Here is a 26,106-nt window from a genome sequence, read left to right as displayed (position 1 = left end):
AATGTAAATATAATGGCTTGGAACCTCAGGGGTTGTATTGTGACCAGCAGGTAACGTTGAGGATGCCAACCAGTGCTAAGGGAGGACGGTGGGATGGAGGTAATTGTGGGGCTGCCATATTGGGCTTCGTGCAGCCTTCATGTTTTGAGACAATATAAACTACTTCTTTAAACTACTGCTATTTTGGATCTCTGTTTCTTTCAATAGAACCCAGTTGATTAGAAAGGAAAAACTGAATGGAATTAAGGGACTAGAGACCTCAATGTGACCAACTGAAGAGCAGGTTTAAGGGGAATAAGGCTAAAAGATTAAGGTCAAGGAGGGGCTTCTAAGTTTGCGATGGATGGGTAGTGGAAGGATCTAAGGGATTGTCATAAATTGCTAAAGCAGAATGCTAGTGAAGCCTGCTGGAGGAGAAAAAGCTAAGGAAATAGTATCTGTGTGCACAGATAGGTAACCAAGAGGTAACCCTTCAACTAGACCAGTGTTTCTTTGAGTTTTCACTTGATGGGCTGCCAAGGATCTATCTGTGGACCCCGGAATCTTATCTTGAGGACTCCAATTTGAGATACACTGCAGAATACTATTTTATTGTATGACCATGTTGTCAAAACGATTTAAGGCAGCTAATAAAAATACAAATTGTGAGATGTAAAAAAATTAAAGTAGGAAAATGGGGCAAACGGAAAATATGGTAGAAAAACAAAATGAAAACAGGAGTGAAGTTAGTATGATAAAAACACACTCATGAGGTTCTTTGTACTTTCTAGATGTAGGCAACAAATTTGTGTCTAAGCTTTTTAGCAATCAACTTGAAAAATGTAACATGATAGATTGTTGAGCAACGGGATAAAAACAAACCAGTTCAGGAAAATCACAAATATTCCTTTTACTAAGACCATTATACTTAAATTATAACTTTATATGATTGAACTAAAAAGAACATCAAAAATTTTCTTTTAGATGGGAGGAATATAAAGATGGTTTTGAGGAGAGCCACGGTAACCAAGTTTACAACATATCCCAATATTGGGCTGAAAAGTGAATACATTCAGTCAGATGGCTGTACCTAATACCAATTATTTAAATATGTTTTCAGAATCACCGATGTCTTTGCATAAACTTAGGTAAAGATAACTCCCCAAAATTGAAAAATAAGATATGTCAAGAAATTGATAAGAATTAAAATTTTTAGGCTTAGGAAAATGTATAATGTAATATAATATAAAAATTAGCTTTCAGATGTTATCTTTCACCATCTCTATTGAACACAAAGAAAGACTTAGATTTCAACATGAAGGTTAATGGAAGGAAAGATTGTCATGGTAAGTGGTGATGGTTATTAGTATTAGAGGGTTTGCTTAAGTGGAGGCTATCTCTTCATCAGACCTTTAGGGGAGAAATGATCTTAAGAGCCTATGATTCCAGATTATTTTTACTATATATTTGTTGGGATTTGGTACTTTTTTTTTCACTCAATAGTCTGTGAGATATCACACACATGCCTTTGTCATTAGTTATTGTTTGACTATGCTGACAGAGCCCAGATATAGTGAAATCATTAATTTAGCTGAAGAATCCAGGTATTCAAGATACTGTCTAACTGGAGTCTACAAGATGTGAAAGGACTTTTCAAGACTATTTAAAAATTAAATTTGCCTGAATTCTTCTAAATGATTTTTCAGATTTCCATAATAAATGTAGCAAACATTTCTCTTATGGGATGTAAATAATCAAACTCTGTTGCACTGTAGAGTAATATTATAAAGCACTTAGCTAATCAGATTGCGAGAGTCGCTCAAAATTCCTAACCATGTAATTTTTGCGTAGAGAGAGGGTGCTTCATGCTGTGCAATTAACTGGTTTTATTAGCTATCAATTTGGTCGTTCCTGGCTGGCCTGACGGCCTAGTGCCTACGGGATTTAGATCTTGGTTCTTTACTTGATCCTGCACAGTTGAGTGTCAGGAAGGTATGGAAATCTTGCAGTGGGGGCAGTGGCCAAGGCTCTAAGGGGGAGTTGATGAGGAGTTGTTTCTCACACTTTAAAATTTTCTAGGCCTATTGTAATTTTCGGATGTTCTATAAACTAAGGTTCCATCCTGCATTCAAATTAGGTTTGTAAAGTAAAGTGGGATGGTTTAGTGATTATAAGCAGAGCTCTGACATAAGACAACCTGTGTTAAAAACCTGGCTTTGCCATTTTCTGTGCCCTTAGGCAAGTTTTAAAATTTCTCTGTGCCTAGTTAAGGGTGATAGTGAAGGGCCCTCGCTCATTGTTTGCTGTGAGGATTTAAAAGGTTAGTCTACCAATTGCATATGCAATCACCAGGCAGAATGATTTTTGCATTACTTACCTTTCTAAAATATGATTATTGTCATTAAGTTCTTTAACTACCCCTTCCATTTCTTCCTTTAATTTCTTCATACTACATACATTCAAAATAAAGATAAATAAGTACCTCTGCTCAAAAAAAAGTATGCGTTTTAAAATTACATTTATATTATGTTTTAGTTCTCTAGATTGATCTAAGTCATTAAATAGCATTGGCAAATGTATTCACAGCAAATATAAAACATTTCAAAATAAAAGAAGAAGATCGCAAACTGAAATAAAAACAAATGGAAGAGGAGGGGGAAGGGGAAGCTGGGACGAAGTGAGAGAGTGGCATGGACATATATACACTACCAAATGTACAATAGATAGCTAGTGGGAAGCAGCCGCATAGCACGGGGAGATCAGCTCAGTGCTTTGTGACCACTTAGAGGGGTGGGATAGGGAGGGTGGGTGGGAGACACAAGAGGAAGGAGATATGGGGATATATGTAGGTGTATAGCTGATTCACTTTGTTATAAAGCAGAAACTAACACACCATTGTAAAGCAATTATACTCCAATAAAGATGTTAAAAAAAATGGAAACATTAAAAAACAAAAGCAGTCTACATAAAGTGCTTGGCATACTAGGCACTTAGTACATCCTAGCTGTTATTAATTATTCAGGAGTCTGCAAACTGGAATCTCTTTGAGCAAGGGCAACTTTTAATAAAAAATATTTAGAGGGCTTTCCTGGTGGCGCAGTGGTTAAGAATCCACCTGCCAATGCAGGGGACACGGGTTCGACCCTGGTCCAGGAAGATCCCACATGCTGCGGAGCAACTAAGCCCATGCGCCATAACTACTAAGCCTGTGCTCTAGAGCCCACGTGCCACAACTCCTGAGCCCATACGCCTAGAGCCCGTACTCCGCAACAAGAGAAGCCACCACAATGAGAAACCCATGCACCGCAGTGAAGAGTAGCCCCTGCTCGCCGCAACTAGAGAAAGCCCACACATAGCAGCAAAGACCCAACACAGCCAAAAATAAAAACAAATAAATAAATAGATTTTTAAAAATATGTATTTAGATGAGAGGACTCATATTTTATTGCACTTTTTTTTAAAGGGGGGTGGAAATTTATAAAAAGAGGCAGAAGTAGAAGACCTAGTTGCAAACTTTATTACTGACGTTTACTAGGCTCCTGGGAAAAAAATGAGCCTGCACAAATCAAATCAATGACCCAGTTTTCTTAAGTCTTAAATATGATAAAAATATCTAACTTATTTGTGAGAGTCAAATAACATAAGTGCTTTGGAAATATTAAAGTGCTATATTTAGGTAAAAACACAGATAAACATAAAGTCAAATATAATAAATACATGAAGCTAACTAATACAAACCAATTACGAAAGTATAATCCACTGCTGGAAGAGATCTGATCTTTGCTCGTAAGCTTGACTTGACTCTGAATGATGAACTGATTAAAAAGGAAGGGGAAAGCCTTCAGAGAAAGGAATTAGCATTGGATAAGCACCTAGTATTTGCTAGACACTGGGGTAGGATTTCTGTTCTCCCTTAAGGAGACGGGCCCAGAGAGGTTAAATAACTTCCTTTAAATCACCCAGCTTATTGGTGGCATAGCCAAGACTCATGCTTCAGCCTGTTTGACTCCAGAGGATGTCCTAACACACCACAGTTAACTACCTCAGTTCAGTTTAGCAAATATCTATTGAGCACCCACTCTGAATAAAGTAGTTAATAATGCATCAGTTGTTTTTTTTTTATAGAAATGGAAAGAAATTTAGAGCATGAAGGAATCTGGAAGATAATTTCGTCCAACCAAGTAGTTTTCTAGGAAGAAAACAAGGTCCAGAGTGACCAGGTGGCTCCAGGGCCATCTATTTTGTAATTAGAATTTAAATTTCCACTCGCCTAATCTAGATTTTGATTAAATTATATTGCTTTTCATTTCAAAAAAAAGCCTAATCCTTCGTTAGTTCATACTTCAAGTCTTATTCAAAGGCTTTCTTTGGGGAGGTTTTCTGTGTAATTTTAGCCCCAAGTGATCTCTTTGACCAAGTTACATAAGTTGTTTAGTGGAAAGTTAGGTGCTTGAATGTGCTTTTGTCACCCAAACTGAATACAGGTTGTTTATAATATATTTTACTTTTTCACGTCATCACAGTGATATTCTGTTGTGAGCATGAAGAATCTAAAGTCTCTTAGCCTTTTTATGCCTTGGAGATATCTCTTAAATCCCTATCCTTAAATCTTCACTATTTATTTCATTCAGTTTTAGCCACCCTTCCATCCTGCCAGGTTAGTCTGCCCTTAGTTGGGTATGTACTTAACTAGAGAGCAGCCTGATCCCTGGAGGGGAGCCTAGGCTGCTGTCCAAGCAGCTGCATGTGGTGAGTCTGCTGCAACCCCAGGAAAACCACTGAGCAATTTAGACTTCCCAGTACCAGTGACATTTGTAATGCATCCCACGTGGCTCCATCTTGACTGTTCATGAAGAGTGAGCAGAATGACTTGTTTATTTTTCCTCCTTAGTATTTCTAGCCATTTTTCTTCCAAAGAAAAGTTTTCATGACCTCAAATGTCATGAGGAATATAGGCTGTATTATATTATGGAACCTGAATTCAGTTCATCTATCCTTCTTTATTTCCCTGAATACCTAAAGGGCGGCATTTGAAAGAGAACGTACAGAACTGAGAGGTTTGCTGCTTGTCATGTTATTGAATGAGTCTCATTAAGCCTAAAATGACTCAAAGAGCATGACCTGGGTATGACTCTGGTGATTAAATACAGGATTGAGAATCATCCAAGCCTACTTTTAAAGTTGTTCTATAGCACTGAGTTTTTAGGAGGAACGGGGGCTGGTTTTCCATCTTGCCGTACATGTAAGAATCAAATTTTTATTTTAGGAAAATGCCTCTAGCCATGATACTCTTGGAGTAAAAATGCAATGAATTAAACAACTTTTTCTTGACCCTGGTTCTTGTGATCTGATATGTAAATCTTCTGATTACTGGGAGTGAACATTCTGCCTCAGTTATCTTTATAATCAGAGGCTGAAAGAGTTAAAAGGGAAGGGAAGGTCTACCCACTTCTTGCCTGAAAGAACCAGGTATTTCGACCTTATAGACTTGTAAACACACTACTGTTTTAGGAGTTTTTAAATCAAGAATTTCCCCTTTTCCCTTACATTCCACTGCTAAGTCCGATAGTTCTGGGCTCTGTGGGGATAATGATAAGAGGTATGCTGTTCTGAGAAGACCAGTGGCGTTGTCTTTTCGAACCCCTCCTGTTCATAAGAGGCCTGGTTCAGTTGTTGTAGAGTTTTGTGATACTAGCCGAAGCCTAGGAAGAGGGCTGTCTTAGTCCATTCAGGCTACTGTAACAGAATACCGAAGGTGGGATGGCTTATAAACAACAAACATTTATTCATCACAGTTCTGGAGGCTGGGAAGTCTGAGACCAAGTTGTTAGCAGATCCAGTTTCTGGTGAGAACCCGCTTCCTGGTTCACAGATGGCCATCTTCTCGCTGTGCCCTCACAGGGCAGAAGGAAGGGGTGAGAGAATTCTCTGGGGTCACCTTTATAAGGGCACTAATCTCATTCATGAGGGCTTCACCCTCATGACCTAATCACCTCCCACAGGCCCCTCCTTCAAATACTATCACATTGGGGGTTAGGTTTCAACATATGAATTTTAGGGGAACACGTTCAGTCTATAGAAAGAAGCCTTCGTGAAATGTAGCCCCACTCCTGAGAATCAGGGCTCCATTTTTCAGTGTGTCGTAGAGGAGTGTCTGCCACAGTGGGTATGGAAAGTGTGGACTTGATAAGAAGCTGGCTTACTTGCAGAGGTGATTTTTGGAAATATAAATGGTAAAATGCATTGGGTAGAAAACTGGAACTGGAAGGTTTAAGACTAAGCAAGCCTCTGCATTCTGAATCTGAAAAAGTGCAATGAGGGCATGCTTGGAGAATAGCCAAACAGGGAAGGGCGGTCAAGAAATTTTGCCTGTTTGATTGTTGTGGACGGCAGAGCCTGCAAGAGGCAACCTGTAGCCATCCAAGTCTTCATTCTGAAAGTTCAAATCAATAATGAGCTGGTGAACATAAATTTCCATGTGGCTTCTGCTATGGTTGTATAATTGATTGACTGTCATTCTTATAAAATAATACCCTTAAGTAACCCTTATGCATGTAAAAGAACAGAATGAATATTAAAGCAAAGCCACACCCACAGGCATTTTAATCTTCTTACTGTCCTGTTCAGAGTAAACATTTACCTAACATGAACTCTTACCGTGGCAATTACTTAAACACATTTAATATCATTATCATCAAATACTATTTGTTCATCCACCCTTCAGATATTATTGAGTACTTCTGGTATATAAAGCATCTAACCTTTCTCCCTCATGTGGTATTATACTAGACATGGTGCAAGATGAGCAACGTAGGGAAGGCTTCCCTCAAGAGCACTGGGCCACAGGAGCAAATGTCAGAAGGGAGAGGAAGGATGATGATTTAATAAAGCACTGAGCCAGACTCTGCATAGGTGCACTCAGTGCCCAGCACCTTTGTCTCATGGCCTCTCAGAGTCCATGGCCTTCAAGAAAAACCCAGGTGAACACTAGTTTGCTCTGGAGCCATATCAAGAGAAACTCATAGCTCAGAGGTTAACTAAACTAGTTTTTATATACCTAGGGTAGTTCTGGGGAGGTAAGGAAAGAGTTTTATCTCTTCCTGACCCAATCCTAGGGAAAAATCAGAATTTCCATGCAAATCAATATTTTTATATTTATATGCTCTAGTCATATATATTACATATAACATGCATGTATTACTTTTTCTGATTCAAAAGTTATAGAGACTTATTGTAAAGAATTTGGGAAATATATAAAAATTTAAAATCATTTATGATTCTTTTCGCTACCTACAGATAACCACAATCAATATGTTATTTTATTTCTTCCCCATCTCTCTTCTTATATGTGTAATTTTAATTTTTTTAAAAATGTGGGTTCATCTCATATCTTCTTGAACTTTGGGGGACTATACTGATGCTGGATCAGATTGATATTTTGGAGACAGAGCTGTCTTTGGAGAGAGCCTTTGACCTTGAATGCACAGTGCAGTAAGGAGACTGCTTCCTTTTGAAGGATTGGATGAGCCACTTTTCTTCCTTTTACTATCATACTCTGATGGAATCATAGACTCTTGGAATTGGTGAGGACCTCAGAAATCAAGGTCCTCCAGAAATCAGGAATGTTTTAAATACCACACACCAGAGGGCAAGGAGGAGCAGCTGACACTCGTGGACAGTAGAAGTGTACCTTGGATTTTTTTTTACACCTACTATCTTTGTGGTCGGTACCACATCACAGGCAGAAAGATGGACCCTGTGAGACACGGTCCTGCTGCTATGTAGCGGCTAAGAGCTGTTGACAACCAGGGAGAAAAGCTTGTTCCTAATATAAGATGTAAATAGAGCCTGCCAGCCTCATGATATGGGTCTTCATAAACTACTGCTTTGATTTTATAGTGATAAGTAGAGTGCCATAGGTATCTTTCTTTCACAAAAAGAAGTGAACCCAACTTTATTTTTAATATGTTATCACATAAATACATACAGACTATCAATGGAATATTTTTAAATGTAAAACAAGCTTGAAAAACACAAAATCTGGGCTTCCCTGGTGGCGCAGTGGTTGAGAGTCCGCCTGCCGATGCAGGGGACACGGGTTCATGCCCCGGTCCGGGAGGATCCCACGTGCCGCGGAGCGGCTAGGCCCGTGAGCCATGGCCACTGAGCCTGCGCATCCGGAGCCTGTGCTCCGCAGCGGGAGAGGGCACAACAGTGAGAGGCCCGCGTACCACAAAAAAAAAAACAAAAAAAACCCAAACAATCTTTCACTCCAATGTTCATAGCAGCACTATTCACAATAACCAATACATGGAAACAACCCCCAAGGGCCCACTGATTTAAGATGAGGCATATATATATATACACACACACACATACATATATATACACACACACGCGTGCGCGCGTGTATATACAGTGGAATATTACTCAGCCATAAAAAAGAATGAAATATTGCCATTTGCAGCAACATGGATGTACCTAGAGAATATTATACTAAGTGAAGTAATTCAGACAGAGAAAGATAGATATTATATAGTATCACTTATATGTGGAATCTAAAAAATAATACAAATGCATCTATATACAAAACAGAAACAGACTTACAAAGAAAACAAACTTATGGTTACCAAAGGGGAAAGAGAGGGGAAGAGATAAATTAGGAGTATTGGATTAACAGATGCAAACTACTGTACATAAAATAGATAAGCAACAAGGATTTACTGTACAGCACAGGGAACTATATTCAATATTTTATAATCTATAATGGAAAATAATCTGAAAAAATATATATAACTGAATCACTTTGTTGTACACCTGAAACTAACACAATATTGTAAATCAGCTATACTTCAACTAAAAGAAAAAAACTCATAGAATCTTTAAGGGTTCTATGGTAGCTCTCCAAAATTAAAGAGACAAATTAAAATTTGGGATTAGGTTGAAAAAAGTTTTGAATAGAGGGAAAGGGATTGCTCTGAAGATGAAGATACTAATTAACTTAAAACCTTATTATAAAGCTGTTGAAAGTACTTTAAAGGAAGGATGTTAAAAGTTAACCACCCCCTAAACTTAAATTTAGTTAAATTATGATACTTAGTAAATTTAGTTAAATTATGATATTTAGTTTCTCTTATTCTCTCTGATCGGATCAGCCATTTGGAACCTGCTGGTTGAGTTCTGGAAACATGGCCAACTGAGCTAATGGGTCATCTCCCCACATAAATGCTTAGAAATGCCAGTTGAAAGAAAATTAACAGAGTGCCCACCTCCTCCCCAAATCCCTGATAAGTTTTCCTATGAAGAAAGAAGGAGGGAGGGAGGGAAGAAGAAACCAGCCCCGATTGGAAACCATGGGAGCAGTCACATATCTTACTGCAAACACAATAGCTGTATAGACATCTGTGTGCTCTGATAAGGACATTACTACTAGACATTTTTATGAATAGACCTGTGGTTACTCCACTTGTCTGTCACATTGGGATCCTTTATTTTATGGAGAATCTTTGAGCGTGAGTTTAAATTGCTGTAGTCTGTCCTGGTCTTTCCTTAAATCCTCACGTCCTAATCTGGAAAACTACTTATTTACCCCAAAGATCTTTAGACCTTGGGTTGTGTAACTCTTGGATGATTAGTAAATAGATTATGGTCATTCATCTCTGCAAAAGTCTAGAATAACATTTTTAAAACGTTTAAAATGTTTATTGTAGTAAAATACATACAGCATAATATCTGTCATTTTAACCATATTTAAGTGTATGGTTCAGTGGCATTAACTATAATCACAGTGTTGAAATCAACCATCGCCACTATCTATTTCCAAAATTTTTCATCACTCCAAACAGAAATTCTACATGTTAAGTGATAACTCCCCATTTCTTCCTCTTCCAGTCCCTGGTAACCTCTAATCTACATTCTTTCTAACCTGTGAATTTGCCAGCTTCAAGATATGTCATATAAGTGGAATCATCCAATGTTTGCCCTTTTGTGCCTGGCTTATTCACTTAGCCTAATGCTTTCAAAGTTCATCCATGTTGTGGCAAGTATCAGAACTTAATTCCTTTTTACGGCCAAATAATACTCATTGTATTTACTACGTTTTATTTATCTGCTCGTCACTTGATGAATGCTTGGGTGGTTTCTGCCTTTTGGCTGTTGTGAATAATGCTGCTGTGAGTCCGCATACAAGTATCTGTTAGAGTTCTTACAATAGCATTTTGCAAACAGAAATGTAAATACATTGTGTAGAAAAATGAAGTCATCTGGACTTCCAGTGTTGACTAAAATTATTATTTCAGTGTAACTTGAGTAAACATAAACCTAAGAATTAACTCTTTATTGTGTATAGCTCGTAAAATCAAAATCAATTTTTCAGTTAAATAAAAATGCAACTATAAAATCAATACAACAGAAATAAACAACTTTCATCAAATTATATGTACTAAAAATAATTCTTTTGTTAGTTTTAATAGTGTAAAAAGATATTTACAGTTTTCAGTACAATGGAGCATTATTTTAGCCTTCGTCATTGTTATGTTTCCTTTTTAATAGTGAACTTTTTAAAACCACTAATCCATTATTTTGATGTGCAGGCCATTTGCTAGAGTATCCCAGAATTTAAATCTGGAAAACAACAATCTAAGGAAAAATTATTTGCTGCATATTTACTTCAGCAATTTCCATTAATGAACTGTTGGCAAGCAGGTGCCTATAAAGGCAAATCTACATAATACATACGCTTGCTATCAGTTACTGGCTGCTACAAGTACAGGTTTTAGTAATTCAGTTAATCCCAGGTATTTCTGTTGGAGCTTGTTTGAATTAGTAACATGGTGACACTTGGCCTTCATTTATTGCAAATACCACTTATTTGTTTAATCTACCTCTGCTTATTATTAGCCCATTTCCATGAAACTAGTACAGCACTGTAAAATAGCATGTTGTTTTCAAGATGTTAAATCAAATTCTTAGTTTATTAAATTGGAACCTAAAGTCTTATTCCATAAAAATGTCTTTTACTTGCAAATCATACTACAAGAGTTTTTTATAACTAAAAAAATTAAAATACGAGCACAACAAAGGGACACAAGATAATAGTTGTTGTTTTGTCATTAGCATATGCCTACTCAAGAGCTGTTAGACATGCTTACCAATACCTGAAAAGATAAATTCTCTCTGCAGGGTATAATTTGTCAATATCTTAAACGTAAGCATGAAAACTAGCTGGAACACTGAAAATCCCATGTCGTGCTGAATTATAAAATGGTCGTCCAGGGCTTCCCTGGTGGCGCAGTGGTTAAGAATCCGCCTGCCAATGCAGGGGACACGGGTTCAAGCCCTGGTCCGGGAAGATCCCACACGCCGCGGAGCAACTAATCCCGTGCGCCACAACTACTGAGCCTGCGCTGTAGAGCCCTCAAGCCACAACTACTGAAGCCCGCGTGCCTAGAGTCCGTGCTCCACCGCAATGAGAAACCCGCGCACCGCAACGAAGAGTTAGCCCCCGCTCGCTGCAACTAGAGAAAGCCCGCGTGCAGCAACAAAGACCCAATGAGCAAAAATAAATAAACTTTTTAAAAAAAAGGTTCTCCAAGGATTCAGAATATTCTTGTATTTATTCTTTATTGTTACAAACATTTTTAATGGTCACAGGATTTAGATATTCCAAAGAATATACCAAAACACACCAAAGGATAACAGTCCCCTATTTTGACCAATACTAGTCCCAACATTAATGCTTCCTCACATTGAACTCTCATTCTTTACTCACAAAAGAGTTGACCTGCCACTTAAAAATAGAGGGCTTGGGGCTTCCCTGGTGCCGCAGTGGTTAGGAATCCGCCTGCTAATGCAGGGGACACGGGTTCGAGCCCTAGTCAGGGAGGATTCCACATGCCACGGAGCAACGAAACCCGTGTGCCGCAACTGTTGAGCCTGTGCTCTAGAGCCCTTGAGCCACCACTACTGAGCCCACGTGCTACAACTACTGAAGCCCGCATGCCTAGAGCCCGTGCTCCACAGCAAGAGAAGCCACTGCAATGAGAAACCCACGCACCGCAGCGAAGAGTAGCCCCCATTCCCCGCAACTAGAGAAAGCCCGCGTGCAGCAATGAAGACCCAATGCAGCCAAAAATAAATAAAATAAATTAATTTTTAAAAAAATAGAGGGCTTATGATTTCCAAGCTTCACATGAACTCAATTTTTACAACCAAGGTCATTTATGATTATTTAATGAGAAGTAGAATTGTCACATGGATGAATAATTGTATTTATTACTCAATTAATGCATTTTCTTTCTACTTGGAAAACTAAACTATGAGAAGGTTGTTTGATGAATACAGAACCTCTACATACAGTGGACGCTCAGTGAATGTTAAGGAATCGTTTTGATGGCTCCCTTCAACACCTATATTACTAAAAGAAAAAACTGTCAAATCAACCTTGATAAATGTCTCATCCAATCACGAATAATGTTCCTTTCTCTTGTTCCCACATTGATCCCTTGTCAACCCTCAACCTTCTGTTTTCTATCTAGTCACACCACCTTCAAAACAAGTTTCACAGCATTTTAAATGAAAACTCAACTCCTACTATGAAAAGAAAAATGTATAACAAATGTGCAAATTCCCAAAGGGGAGTCTCCTTTATGACCAAGGCTTCTCCATTTTTATTCATTGCTGACTTTAATTGTACTTTTAACTCTTGATTAGCCATATTTTAACTCCACAAAAGCAATAAAATTTTAATGACTACATGTAATTTACTTAATCTAGAGAACATCCTCCTGTAGACATTAGCAGATATACACTGTGGTACCTCTTTTATTTTTCATTTAAAAAATTAAGTTTAGGGCTTCCCTGGTGGCACAGTGGTTAAGAATCCACCTGCCAATGCAGGGGACACGGGTTCGAGCCCTGGTCCAGGAAGATCCCACATGCCACGGAGCAACTAAGCCCGTGTGCTACAACTACTGAGCCTGCGCTCTAGAGCCCGTGAGCCACAACTGCTGAGCCCACATTCCACAACTACTGAAGCCCGTGGGCCTAGAGCCCATGCTCCACAACAACAGAAGCCACTGCAACGAGAAGCCTGTGCACCCCAACGAAAGAGTAGCCCCTGCTTGCAGCAACTAGAGAAAGCCCATCACAGCAATAAAGACCCAGTGCAGCCCAAAATAAATAAATTAATTAATTAAAAACAATTAAGTTTAATAAACAGTATTTTTTACCGTGACACTCTGCAGTACAGTTTTCTAATAATTAACACATTTCACAGTGTAAAGTCTGGCTTCCCTATCAAATCACCACTGAAGGTCAAGAATCCACGTGTCTGTCCTTTACAGTACTTTGCATACGGTACAAGAGCAATAATATATTTTAAATAAATGGTTAGATAAATAATATAAATAGGTATTACCTGAATCTATTCCAGTAATAGTTAAGAAACCCTGCCGTAATTTTGTCATGACTACTCATCCAACCGACAGAAGTTCAGTCTTGTTGCAGTCTCCCAAAAGAAATATTATGCAGGAAAAAATGTACTTGACTTTTAGGAAGAGGGCTTTTACTGTAAATAAATGTGGCATCTCCCCTCTTTAGTCATCCCCTTCCACTGTCAGTCATGCCAGCTTGCTAGTAAGCACCTCTTCTGCCGCCAGTTCAACCCCACTTCTTTTTTAAATTTTTCAGAAAGCTTCAATATATAAATTCTTAATCTGTCAAGAGTGCTGCCAAAGACAGTTTTATCAGCATCACATACTTGTTGAGCACATATACATCTTTGTAAATGTATGTAAAAGAAAATTGAGTAGGAAACTTATTTTATGAGACTTTTATAAATGTGAAATTTTATGCAATTTTGTATTTGATTTTTGTATAGGCAGAAATACTCAGTGTCCTCAGTCACAGAAACATCATCCAGTTTTACGGAGTAATTCTTGAACCTCCCAACTATGGTATCGTCACAGGTAAGAACTCTATTTGACTTTTTTCTTTCCCCAATTACCTAGCTTTAGATTCTTTAATATGCTAAAATGCTTAATATTAGGTTCTGTCATGAATTGTGTGCTACTGTCAGATGTCACTTTTGTTGCTATAAAGCATTAATAAAACTGATTATATCAATATAATTAAGAATGGTGTTTCCACTTCTACCCATGTTTAATTGTGCTAATTATATCTGCGTAAATGCTATTTAAATGCACTCGCAGCTGCACTACCAATATTTAAAGGTGCCATTTAACTAAAATTTCATTTAATTAGTTGAAATGAGCGATGTTTTTTGTAACTCTGTGACCTTTTACAAATTAAGATTTCTTGAGCTATTCATGTTATAATTCTTTGCAAGGCATTTTAATCCCGTTAGAGCATTCTTTTTTCAAGGCCTCTGACATGAGAATATTTTTCAGATTTGGTCATCTGCGTTGATAATGACCTTGATCTAAATTATCACATAATTTGGAGCAGCAGTTTATAACTGATGGAAATACCCTTTCCAAAAAGGAGCACACAGAAAATTTTGCCGTATAAAAACACAGAAAGGCACATATTTTTAATACTTTATACTCATATTTGTATAATCCAATGAGCAGCTTCAGGTCTATGATAAGTATAGTGCTCAATTTTACAATACGTAACTTTGACCAGGTTCTTTATCACGGCAGTTCTTTGATCAAAACAAAGCAAAAAAGAAAACCTTAAAAGATTAGCCCTCTCTTCTTCTACTGTAGTGTTAAGGACTTGGATTGTCTTTATATAAAATGACAAAACACCCTCAGTAAAAAGGGCTGGATTAGGTACTTCCTTATAAATTATCTCATCTAACAGCTAGAATAACCCTATGAAATAGATAAAGTAATTTTATTTCACATAAGAAACTAAAACTCTAACTTAAGTACTTTCCCAAGGTTACCCAGCCAGTGGTAGAACCACAGTGGTATACATTTCTCAATTTGATTTTATACAGAATCTCCTCTTCTTGTATGCAAGAAGCCTATGAGCACACTGTAGATCCAACGGATGTGGAGGGCCGACTGTACTGCTCCATTTTATATAAGGGACTTGAGTATCTGGATTTTGGTATCTGCAAGGGGTCCTGGTACCAACCCCCCACAGATGCTGAGGGATGACATACGTACACGAACTGAGTCAAGTGTGGAAGATCAAATGGGTAGGGGATGATAGCACTTGCCCTGCCTCTTGAAATGAACACAAATAAGTCTTAGTACGGGAAGGTTAAGGCAGAAAGAGACAGGCACACACACCTTGATCACCCCGCCTAGCTAGCTCCCTCTCTTTAGAACCTCATTGTCTTTCTCAGATGTTGGGGTTCTGAGGGGGGAATCTTGAATGGCTTGAATCTATTCCAACCTGAGTGTACTTGTTAATAGAAAAGGTTATTACAGCAGGCAGCTGTTGTCACTCATACTGAGGACTTGAAAGAATAATTTATCAGAGTGATGGAATGGAATGAACACCAGAATAGGAATTGAGAGATGAAATCTTGTCTTGATTCTGCCAAAGCTGCATAGGTGGGTCACTGATGATCTGTGTCTCAGTTTTCTCATACGTGAATTAAGGGACTAGAATTGATGATTTCTGGGTGAGAGTGTGTATGTGTATGTGTGCACCTGTGCATGTGTGTTTGCTGAAACTTCTCATCACAGAGAAGATTTTCTAAAATCTGCTTATAAGACCTCGAACAGAGTCCAAGAGGCAGCTGCCATTTTATTTCCCTTGGAAGGGAAGTGAACATTTTTCTCCCAGATCTACAGAGAAATGGGGTGACTAGAATCTCAATCTCCAAAGTCAAAAGAAAAGATACAATAGTGGACCATCTTTTCTTTGATCTTTGGAAACCTTAATTCTGTACTACCGTGCAAGCAATAACCATGAACTGGAGTAACTATCATAATTTCAGACAAAATAGGCTTAAGAAAAGAAATATTACTAGAGATAAATTGGGTCATTTCATAATGATAAAAGGATGAGCATATCAGGAAGATACAGCAATTGTAAATGTATATACAGCTAACAATAGGTCCTCAAAGTACATGAAGCAAAAATTGACAGACTTTAAAGGATAAATAGTCAGTTCAACAATAATGGATTTCATTACCCCACTCTCAGTAACTGAGAGAACAACTAGATAGAAAATCAGCAAGGATATAGAAGGCTTGACAAACGTTCTCAACCAACTCTACCTAACTCACATACATAGAATACACCACCCAACAAAGAATACATATTCTTTTCAAGGGCACATGGAACATTCTTTAGCATACATAAGTTAGGCCATGAAATAAATCTCAATATATCTAAAAGGACTGAAAAGTTCTCCAACTACAATAGAATTAAGTTAGAAATTAATGCAAGAAAGAAACCTGGAAAATTCCCAAATATTTGGAAATTAAACAACATATTTCTAAATACCCAGTGAGTCAAGAAACTACAGTGGATTTTTAAATATTTTGGACAGAGAGAAAAGTAAAATGTAGCATATCAAAATTTTAGGTGGCAGATAAAGTAATACTTGGGGGGGGATTTATAGCTTTAAACATCTATGTTAAAAAAAAAAAGGTCTGGGCTTCCCTGGTGGCGCAGTGGTTGGGAGTCTGCCTGCCGATGCGGGGGGCACGGGTTCGTGCCCCGGTCCGGGAAGATCCCGCGTGCCGCGGAGCGGCTGGGCCTGTGAGCCATGGCCGCTGGGCCTGCGCGTCCGGAGCCTGTGCTCTGCGACGGGAGAGGCCACAACAGTGAGAGGCCCGGGTACCGCAAAAAAAAAAAAAAAAAAAAAAAAAAGGTCTGAAATTGATCATTAAGCTCCAACCTTAACAAATTGCAAAAATAACAGAATAAACCCAAAGCAAGCCCAATGAAAGGAAATAATAAGGATTAGAGCAGAATGCAATAACACAGAAAAATAATAGAGAAAATCCATGAAACTAAAAGTTTGGTCTTTGCAAAGATCAGTAAAACTGACAAACCTTTAGCTGGACTGACCAACAAAAAAGAAAATACAAATTAGCAAAACCAGGAATGAGGGAGAGGATAGCACTACAGTCCCTACAGAAATTTAAAAGGATTATAAGGGAATGTTATGACCAACTTTATGCCAACAAATTAGACAATTTAGTTGCAATGAACAAGTCCCTGAAAAGATAAAAAATTTCAAAACTGACTCAAGAAGAAACAAAAAATCTGACCAGAACTATAAGTAAAGAAATTTAAATTTATAATTTAAAATATCTTCATAATGAAACGCCAGACCCAGATGATTTCACTGGTGAATACTATCAAATGTTTATAGAAAAAATAACACCAGTCCTTCCCATACTCTTTCTGAAAACAGAAGAAGGAACACTTACCAACTCATTCTATAAGGCCAGTATTATCCTAATATCAAAGCCAGATAAAAACATAATAAGAAAACTTCAGACCACTGTCCCTCCTGAACATAGATGCAAAAATCCTTGACTATGTATTAGCAAACTGAATACAGCCACCAATAAAAAGGACTATACACCACAACCAAGTGGAATTTATCCCAGAAATGTAAGGTTGATTTAACATCTGAAATCAATTAATATAAAGCATCATAATAGATAATAGAATAAAAGACAAAAACGATTTGGCATTCTACAACACCCATTTACGCTAAGAAATCTCAACAGGCTAAAAATAGAAGTCAATTTTGTCAGCCTGATAAATAGCATCTATTAAAACCCACAGCTAAGATCTTACTTAAAGGTGAAAAATTGAATGTTTTTCCCTTAAGGTTGGGAACAAGGAAATGAGGTTCTGCTCTTGTCACATCTAGTCACCATTGTACTGGAGGTTCTAGTCAGTTTAATCAGGCAAGAAAAAGAAAATAAAAGGCATCCAGGTTAGAAAGGGAGAGGTAAAACGGTCTTACGTGACATGATTCTCTAAGACTCAGGACACCCCAGGAATCCACAAAAAACTACCAAAACTAATAAACAGGGTAAGCAAGGTCACAAGGATCCAAGATTAATATACAAAAATTAATTGTAGGGGGCTTCCCTGGTGGCGCAGTGGTTGGGAGTCCGCCTGCCGATGCAGGGGACACGGGTTCGTGCCCTGGTCCGGGAAGATCCCACATGCCGCGGAGCGGCTGGACCCGTGAGCCATGGCCGCTGAGCCTGCGCGTCCGGAGCTTGTGCTCCACAACGGGAGAAGCCGCAACAGTGAGAGGCCCACGAACCGCAAAAAAAAAAAAAAAAAAAAAAAAAAATTAATTGTATTTCTATATACTGGGAATGAACAGTCTAAAGATGAAATTTAAAAACCATTCCATTCACAGTACTATCAAAAAGAATAGTACTTTGGTATAAACTTAATAGTATTGGGGTATAAATTTAACATAAGAAGTGTTAAGACTTGTGCAATGAAAAGTACAAAACATTGCTGAGAGAAAATAAAGTTCTAAATAAATGGAAAGATTACATGTTCGTGGCTTGGAAGACTCAATATTGTTATGACAGCAGTTCTCCCAAATTGATCTACAAATTCAAAACAATTCCTGTCTAAATCTCAGCAGACATTTTTTGTAAGGAATTGACAAGGTGATCCTAAAATTCACATAGAAATATAAAAGACTGGAATAGCCAAACCAGTTTTAAGAAAGATCTAAGTTTAAGGTCTTTGCCGCATTTCAAAACTTATTATATAAAGATGTTAAAAAAAAAACTTATTACAGATCTGTAGTAATTAGCATGGTGCAGTATTGACACAAGGACAGGCATATAGAGCAATGGAGCAAAATTAAATATTTAGGGGAAAAAACCTTGCATTGATGGTCAATTGATTTTCAACAAAAGTGTCAAGACTATTAAATGGGTAAAGGATAGTCTTTTCAACAAACTGTGCTGGGAAAATTAGAAATCCACATGCAAAAAAAAAAAAAAATCTTAGACCCTCACCTCAAACCATACACAAAAGTAAACTGAAAATGGATCATAGAAATTATCAAATTGTACACTTACAGTATGTGAATTTTAAGATAGAGAATTTATATCTCAAAGCCATTTTTAAAGGAATGTTCTCACTTTCTTGGCCTTTTGTGCTTCAAATTTGAGGGCTCTTCTAAATCCTGATGCAACAAATACTGATTTGTTTGCATTGTCACATAAACCCTCTGACTTATGTGTTTCATCTTATCTCATAAGAATAACAAATTTTTGAAGAAATACCTATATTCATGCCTACCTTTGTTTCAAATACATTCTTGCAACATCCTTGTGTTTCTGAATTTCATCTGAATGTCTTTGGATTTCATTGTCAGCTCAAGTTTTATTATTCATTCTGTTAGTGGTCTTGTCTTTGACAGATTTCTTACCAGGATGATATTCACTTTTAGAAACTTTTAGAAACGGCATGGAACAGTTTTTATAAACTTTTAATGCCTTTTGTTAAATTATTTAACACATTTTCCCAATGAAACTATGAAGTCTTATTTCTGAAATGTACCTTGGTTTTAATTATATGCTTATGTTTCCTTTGAAAATAGAATATGCTTCTCTGGGGTCACTCTATGATTACATTAACAGTAACAGAAGTGAAGAGATGGACATGGATCACATTATGACCTGGGCCACTGATGTAGCCAAAGGTAATGCTTCATGTATTCTTACAGAATTGATGGAGAGCATCCTGACATAGTGACTTTAGTCGGAGGATTTCTTATTCTGTATCTTAAGATGTTCTTTTTTCAGACCAAAAGTAGCAAGAATTCTGCAGCTTACTGTGCACATAATATTTTAGGTCATTGCCTTTCTACTCCTGCATTCCTTTTCTCTCCTTCCTTTCTTTTTTACCAAAAACCAAGTTCCAACAAAATCAGTGGCTCCAAGGCAGCATTTTTGCCCTATTTTGTGACATTGTAATTGGCCAGCTTGTTTGATACATTAAATGGAAAGATTATAATTCTGTTGTGCTGCAGGTCTCTACTTAGATGCAGTATCCAGAAAACATGACTTACTGTAGGATTAGTTCTACTCATTTCGGATACATAATAATATGCTAAAAATAGTAACCACTTGGAAAAAATTTTTTTATTTATCCTGCCATGCAAAAGCAATTCAGATTTTATTTTATATTTAATGTAAACTTGGAAATCACCCTTGGAAATGAAATATTTTTAATACACAATATGCCTAAACAAGGTGCCTAGCTCTTTTTCCCTCATAAATTCCTGCATAGACAAATGCTTTCTAAAGCAATTTAAATTCCATTTATTTTTATCTTTTTATTTTCCATTTTCCTAACTGAATGTTTCTGAGTTTTATTTATAACTGTCAAAGTTGCTTTGGAAACAACTTAATCTAATGAATGCTGATGGTTACGTTTGTATTCTAGCAACCCCTAGAAAGCAAGTCTTTCCAAATTTTACTGGAGCAATTAACTCCTTTGCATTTTGCCGCTCCAATCTCTACCAACATCTCTTTACAAAGCAAATAAAGGAATATTTAGCATCCAATAAGGAAAGCAACTCATACTTTGCTTTCACTGGGAAGTTACACAGGGACTTCCAAAAGCAATAGCCTTTCCTTTGGGGAATTATCTTGTCTGCTTTAAGTTTCATCAACACCTGCCAAATTCTTCAAATGGAGAAAGTGAAAATTATAAAAAAAAAAAAAAAAGTTTCATGCTAAATGCTGCTGCTTGAATGATACTTCATTACCTTATAAGAATAATAAGCTCTATGTTTAGGATGGTATACCTAAGGCTTTGGCTGTGTTAATTAACTTAATTGTGTATTCATGCATCAGACGTCTCAAATCAGCCTTAAAATTTCACATTCTTCAAGACATTTTCATGTAACATCATAGCCACTTCTCTGCATATCAGTAGGCCACCTGTTTGTAAGCAGGGTAATGTGCTATTATTGGAAACTGCCTGAAGCATTGTGGAAATACACTTACAGAAATGTAAATACATATACAAGCAGTCCTTGACTTAAAACACTTCACCTTACAGACATTTGCATTTAGGGTGCTCAGCCAATTACACCCATCTTATTACTTAATGGCACTTAAGATGGATAGACAGCAAACAAATCAACCGACACCAGTCACTCAGCTTCCAGCTGTACACCCTCCACTTAAGCTTCTCTGGCCCCCAGCCTGTAAACCTCATCCCTCCTGGTCCCTTCCCCTGCAACAGTCCCTGTCTGTAGGGCAAGTCCTTTGGCTCCAGATCAGCTCAGTCATTCCTGTGGTTTCTCAAGAGCCCTGGACTCTGTATCAGAAGTACAAGGAGGAAAAGGAATAGGACTAAATAGCACACTGGAACTAGAGGTAAAAAATAGGGGTGGAGAAAATGGGAGTGTCCAGAGCCACACGGTAATAAAATCACCTTTTGGCGGCTGATGAATTAATCTGAAAGGCAAGTTCTAATGTGTTTGGACTCAGGTGAGAAGCGTGAGGCAGGGAAGAGACTTGTTTATGTGTAGTCACAAGTAATACTTAATACTTGAAATGGCCTACGAAAGGAAGAAGAAATCAGTGCTTTCAGAATGACTTCCACCCTCTCTGATAAAGCTATGTGTAGAACTTGGAGATGAAATAGGAAGGCTTGATTTCTGTTGATTCCATTTTGAATTCAGCTGTGCCCTTCAGTTTGACCATGACCGAAGCCACTGAAGCAACAAGATGTTGAGAAATGAAAGGATGAATAATTCATTTCAAATAAGAGTGGATTCGTGCATTTTGAAATAGGCATTGCTTAACATCACTGCAAAGAGAAAACCTCCTAAAAGGCAAAAAAAAAAGATTCTCTTCTTTCTGGTTGGGAAGAGGGAGAGAGGGCAGACCAGCCAGTATAGCTGAAATTGCTACAGGTCAGTCAACAATGGGTAAAAGGAACAATTAAAGCAAATAAACCAGGATCCAATCTCCAAATGGTCATCATTGATTCCAAATCTCCCCAGTGACTCCTGTGAAATCTTTTTTTAGGAAACTCTGAATCTTAAAATTGATGAAAATATTTTTCAGCATTCCTATTTTTTTGCAATAAACATAAGGCAGACAGAATTGTAGATAGCTCTATAAAAACACATTAAATAGAATTTTATATGATTTTGATTACAATTTTTTATGTACACTAAATATTCTATAAATGTATATTATATGTTAGACACAAATAAGTTACAACACTTTTTCTCGTAATAGCTGCCATGAGGAAGAAAAGTGCCTGTATTTAAAGCTTCTGTGCTTGAACGTTTTTTGAAATTCTTTATTGTCAGCAAATGTAGAAATGATCTAGGTCTACCTCTAATAGTTAATTAGTTTCTACCTAAAAAATTATTCAGGAATTTGATTCTTAAAGACAAAGAGAAATAACTATGAAATTCTGTCATAAAAATTATTAAAAGTTACCTGAGTTGTAGCTTTTGAATTTTCACAGCTTAGAATATGTAGAACTTAATATTAGAAGAAATTTTTCTTTTATTCCAGTTATATCTTGTTTAAGATCATTTGAATTACTAATACTTTTGTTGACTCTTCAGTAATATCTTTATATGGCAAGAATTTAAATTTTTTGAAATTTTTCTTTGTTCTTTCATGATTCTTCACTATATAATAATCAGAATGTAGAAAATAATAGATTATTTTTAAAATTAGCCTTTATAAAACTGAAATTTTCTATATACTGAAAAAAAAAGAACCAAGGCCTAGTTATTAAATTATTTTTCAATAGATAGTTCATTAGGGCTTCCCTGGTGGCGCAGTGGTTGAGAGTCCGCCTGCCCATGCAGGGGACACCGGCCCGGGAGGATCCCACATGCCGCGGAGCGGCTGGGCCCGTGAGCCATGGCCGCTGAGCCTGCGCTTCCGGAGCCTGTGCTCCACAATGGGAGAGGCCACAGCAGTGAGAGGCCCGCGTACCGCAAAAAAAAAAAAAAAAAAAAAAGATAGTTCATTAACCAAAGGAACCTGTTTGATTGGGGTGAGGGGCTATTCCATTGTTTAGAAAAGACAACTTGAGAAATAAAGAGAGGAAATGTTTCAGTAGAAAATGCTCTTGTTCTTTATTCTAAGGGGAATAGACTGTATAAATACTGGGAAAGAGTCATTTTTTAATTCAAAATAATGAAACTCTATATACATCCAATTTACTGAAGTAACCTGACTTTCAATATGTTGTAGAGAATTTTGGAGTACATTTAAATATATATTATGTCGAAGATTTATCCTTGTAAGAAGAATAAAATATTTTGTAACTACTGTATATTTTTCTATCTGAGGATCCCCAAATCCTTTACCAACCACAACTAATGAATCCAATCAGTTCTCCCCACCCCTACCCCACCTCCACTCCCAGGGTCTTACTGGAATGAGTACTGAGAAACCAAGCTTCACTGGGTAACTGCAGACATGCAAATGAAAACTGAAATTTTTGGTCAGAACTTTGGCTGATTTAGAAGGCAGTTGGTAGTATAGAATACCTTAGTCATTGGAGCATTTCTTCCAGTAGTATCTGTGCTATTTTCTTGCAGACTCCAGAAAATTAAGGTGTCCTTATTGGGTATTATAAGAAGCTAGCTTTATCCACAATCAAATTCCAACTTCTAAGAAGTTAAAGCACATAAATTTTTCTTAGCATATAAATTGTCTTAATATGGGCATATCCTGTCCCTATTTTATCCATCATGGAAGAACAGAGCACATGAATTTAGTTTTTGCTATTAAATCCTTTGCAAAAATATGGAAAGTAATACTGATGTTTAAAATAGAAAGGTAATACTGATGCAATGTTGAAAAATTATATTAATAGGCCTTTCTTCCTTTTTGTACAAAAAGGAATGCACTATTTACATATGGAGGCTCCTGTCAAGGTGATTCACAGAGATCTCAAGTCAAGAAATGGTAACGTAGTCATATGTTTTTATTTTACCTATTTTATTATAAAATACATGCACCGTTGTATAGAAATAGGCATCATGCTTTCCATCTCTTTTGTAACCTGCTGTTTTGACTCACTGCTGATACTGTGAAAATCTTTCCTCTATTAATAAATGTTAAAATCCTCCACATTATTTCAAGGGGCTGCATAGTATTCCACTGTATAAGTAGCACAGAATATGGACATTTGGGTTGTTTACATTATTTTTTCTATGATAAGAAATGTTGAAGTTAATACTTCTCAGTAGAAATTTTCAACACATCCCTAATTATTTCTCTAGAATCATTTTCTAAAACAGGTATTGCTGGTCAAAGCACATAGTTGTGTATTTCTAGTTCTTCTATTTTTAGATGGCTCTCTGTACTAGCAGTTTGCAGTTTTGTTCTTGTTACTCCTGAGTTATTTGGTGTAAATTTTTTATGTCACTCACATTACCCGAAGGAGTGCCCAAAAATGATCAGCACAGGTTTGGAAAGTAAGAGCTTTCTTTTTCTTCTTCTCTACTTCCTAAAGTTTATTTATGATCCTGTATTTTATAATTCGGAGAGTGAGCACTTTTAAATGGCAGGATTAGATGTTACCTTCAAGTAGGAGTGGTAATAGAATGCTTTGTCCATTACATCACTTGAAAATTAATGGAAAAAGGCAGTGGGATTATTTAGCTAGCCAGCACTCAGAGTTTGCTACTTAAAAACAAAAAATCTTGCTGTCAATTCATTCACATGCTTTAATTTTTTACTTGCTTTCTAAGTGATTCTTCTAAGTATGGAGGAGGAGGAAAACAATTTATTTTTAGAAAATCTTTAAATCACTGCAGTTAAAATGGGTAACTGCTAATAGTGTGATCCTTAGAATGGGTAGTCATGGCCAGCCGAGGAAGAGAACTCAGGAATCCAACCAGCTGCCCAGGACCTTGATGCTTGCGGGGGTGGAGAAGGGGAAGTTGTCGGCAGCTGCCACTCCTCAGCAGTCCAGGTTGGACCAGCACCCTGACCCTGACAGTTCACTCTGGCTGATTGTTCTTGCCCTTTTCTAGGTTTCATCACTTATCCTTTGGCTTTTCTTAGACATAAGCTTCCTGGAGCTAAATACTTTTAATATATATTGGCTAGCAGGAGGTCATTAGGAAATAATACAGAATCTAGTAGGAAGTATCAGAGTTTTATGACTTTGTACATTTTCAGTTCTTGCTCAGAGTTTCAATCTAAATAAGTTGTTTAACATCTCTCCTTTTAATCTAGTTTACCAGTATATCCTATATATCCCATGAGAGGAGAATGGTTAAATTATCCAAGATGTCATTATGAAGACTAACAATGGAGAATGTTCCCATTTTTAGAAATTACAGTTTGCAGCCTTCCCCGGTGGCACAGTGGTTAAGAATCTGCCTGCCAGTGCAGGGGACACGGGTATGAGCCCTGGTCCAGGAAGATCCCACATGCTGCAGAGCAACTAAGCCTGTGTGCCACAACTACTGAGCCTGTGCTCTAGAGCCCACGAGCCACAACTACTGAGCCCACGTGCCACAACTACTGAAGCCCGCATGCCTAGAGCCCATGCTCCGCAACAAGAGAAGCCACCGCAATGAGAAGCCCACGCACCACAAAGAGGAGTAGTCGCTGCTCGCCACAACTAGAGAAAGCCCGTGCATAGCAACGAAGACCCAACACAGCCAAAAATAAATAAATGTAATAAATAAATAAATAAATCTATATAACTTAGAAAATGAAAGTCCTACTATTCTGTCTCCACCCCCACCCCAAAACTGTTAAAAGTTTGATCTATATTGTTTCAGTGTGTATGTGTTTTCACATCAAGTAACTACACAAACTGTAAATTTATTTTTGGCTGCGTTGGGTCTTCGTTGCTGTGCGTGGGCTTTCTCTAGTTGCAGTGAGCAGGGGCTACTCATCGTTGCAGTGCACAGGCTTCCCATTGCAGTGACTCACAAGATACGTATGTGAATATGTTCAATAAGCAGATAGATATATAGTTTTGAGGCTGAGATCTATTTGAGAGTGTTAAGATGTAGTTGGGGCTTTTATGGGAGTGGGCGAATAAGAGCATAAGAAGGGAGAAGGCCAAGGGCAGAATCCTGAAGAAATGTTTCTAGCCTTTCCTTTGTAAGCCACACAGTGCCTTGAACATGGTAGTTTAGCAATACTTATTAGCTGTTACTAATGACCTTGATAAGTGGAGAAA

The 26,106-nt window shown here is 37.5% G+C and overlaps 1 protein-coding gene across 2 annotated transcripts in view; it reads left to right on the top strand.

Annotated features, from left to right (window-relative positions):
- Window positions 1-26,106, top strand: part of MAP3K20 (mitogen-activated protein kinase kinase kinase 20) — a 173,843-nt gene that overhangs the window by 68,442 nt on the left and 79,295 nt on the right. For both annotated transcript variants that reach the window (XM_029225330.1, XM_029225329.1), the window contains exons 3-5: window positions 13,859-13,946; window positions 19,508-19,609; window positions 23,802-23,867. In XM_029225330.1, the coding sequence (XP_029081163.1) occupies window positions 13,859-13,946; window positions 19,508-19,609; window positions 23,802-23,867 (256 nt within the window). The remainder of the gene's footprint in view (window positions 1-13,858; window positions 13,947-19,507; window positions 19,610-23,801; window positions 23,868-26,106) is intronic.

Source organism: Monodon monoceros, unplaced genomic scaffold (assembly GCF_005190385.1).
Source record: "Monodon monoceros isolate NGI ecotype Baffin Bay Population unplaced genomic scaffold, NGI_Narwhal_1 Super_Scaffold_16, whole genome shotgun sequence".
NCBI classification, from domain to species: Eukaryota; Metazoa; Chordata; class Mammalia; order Artiodactyla; family Monodontidae; genus Monodon; species Monodon monoceros.
This window is presented reverse-complemented; position numbering and strand designations above follow the sequence as displayed.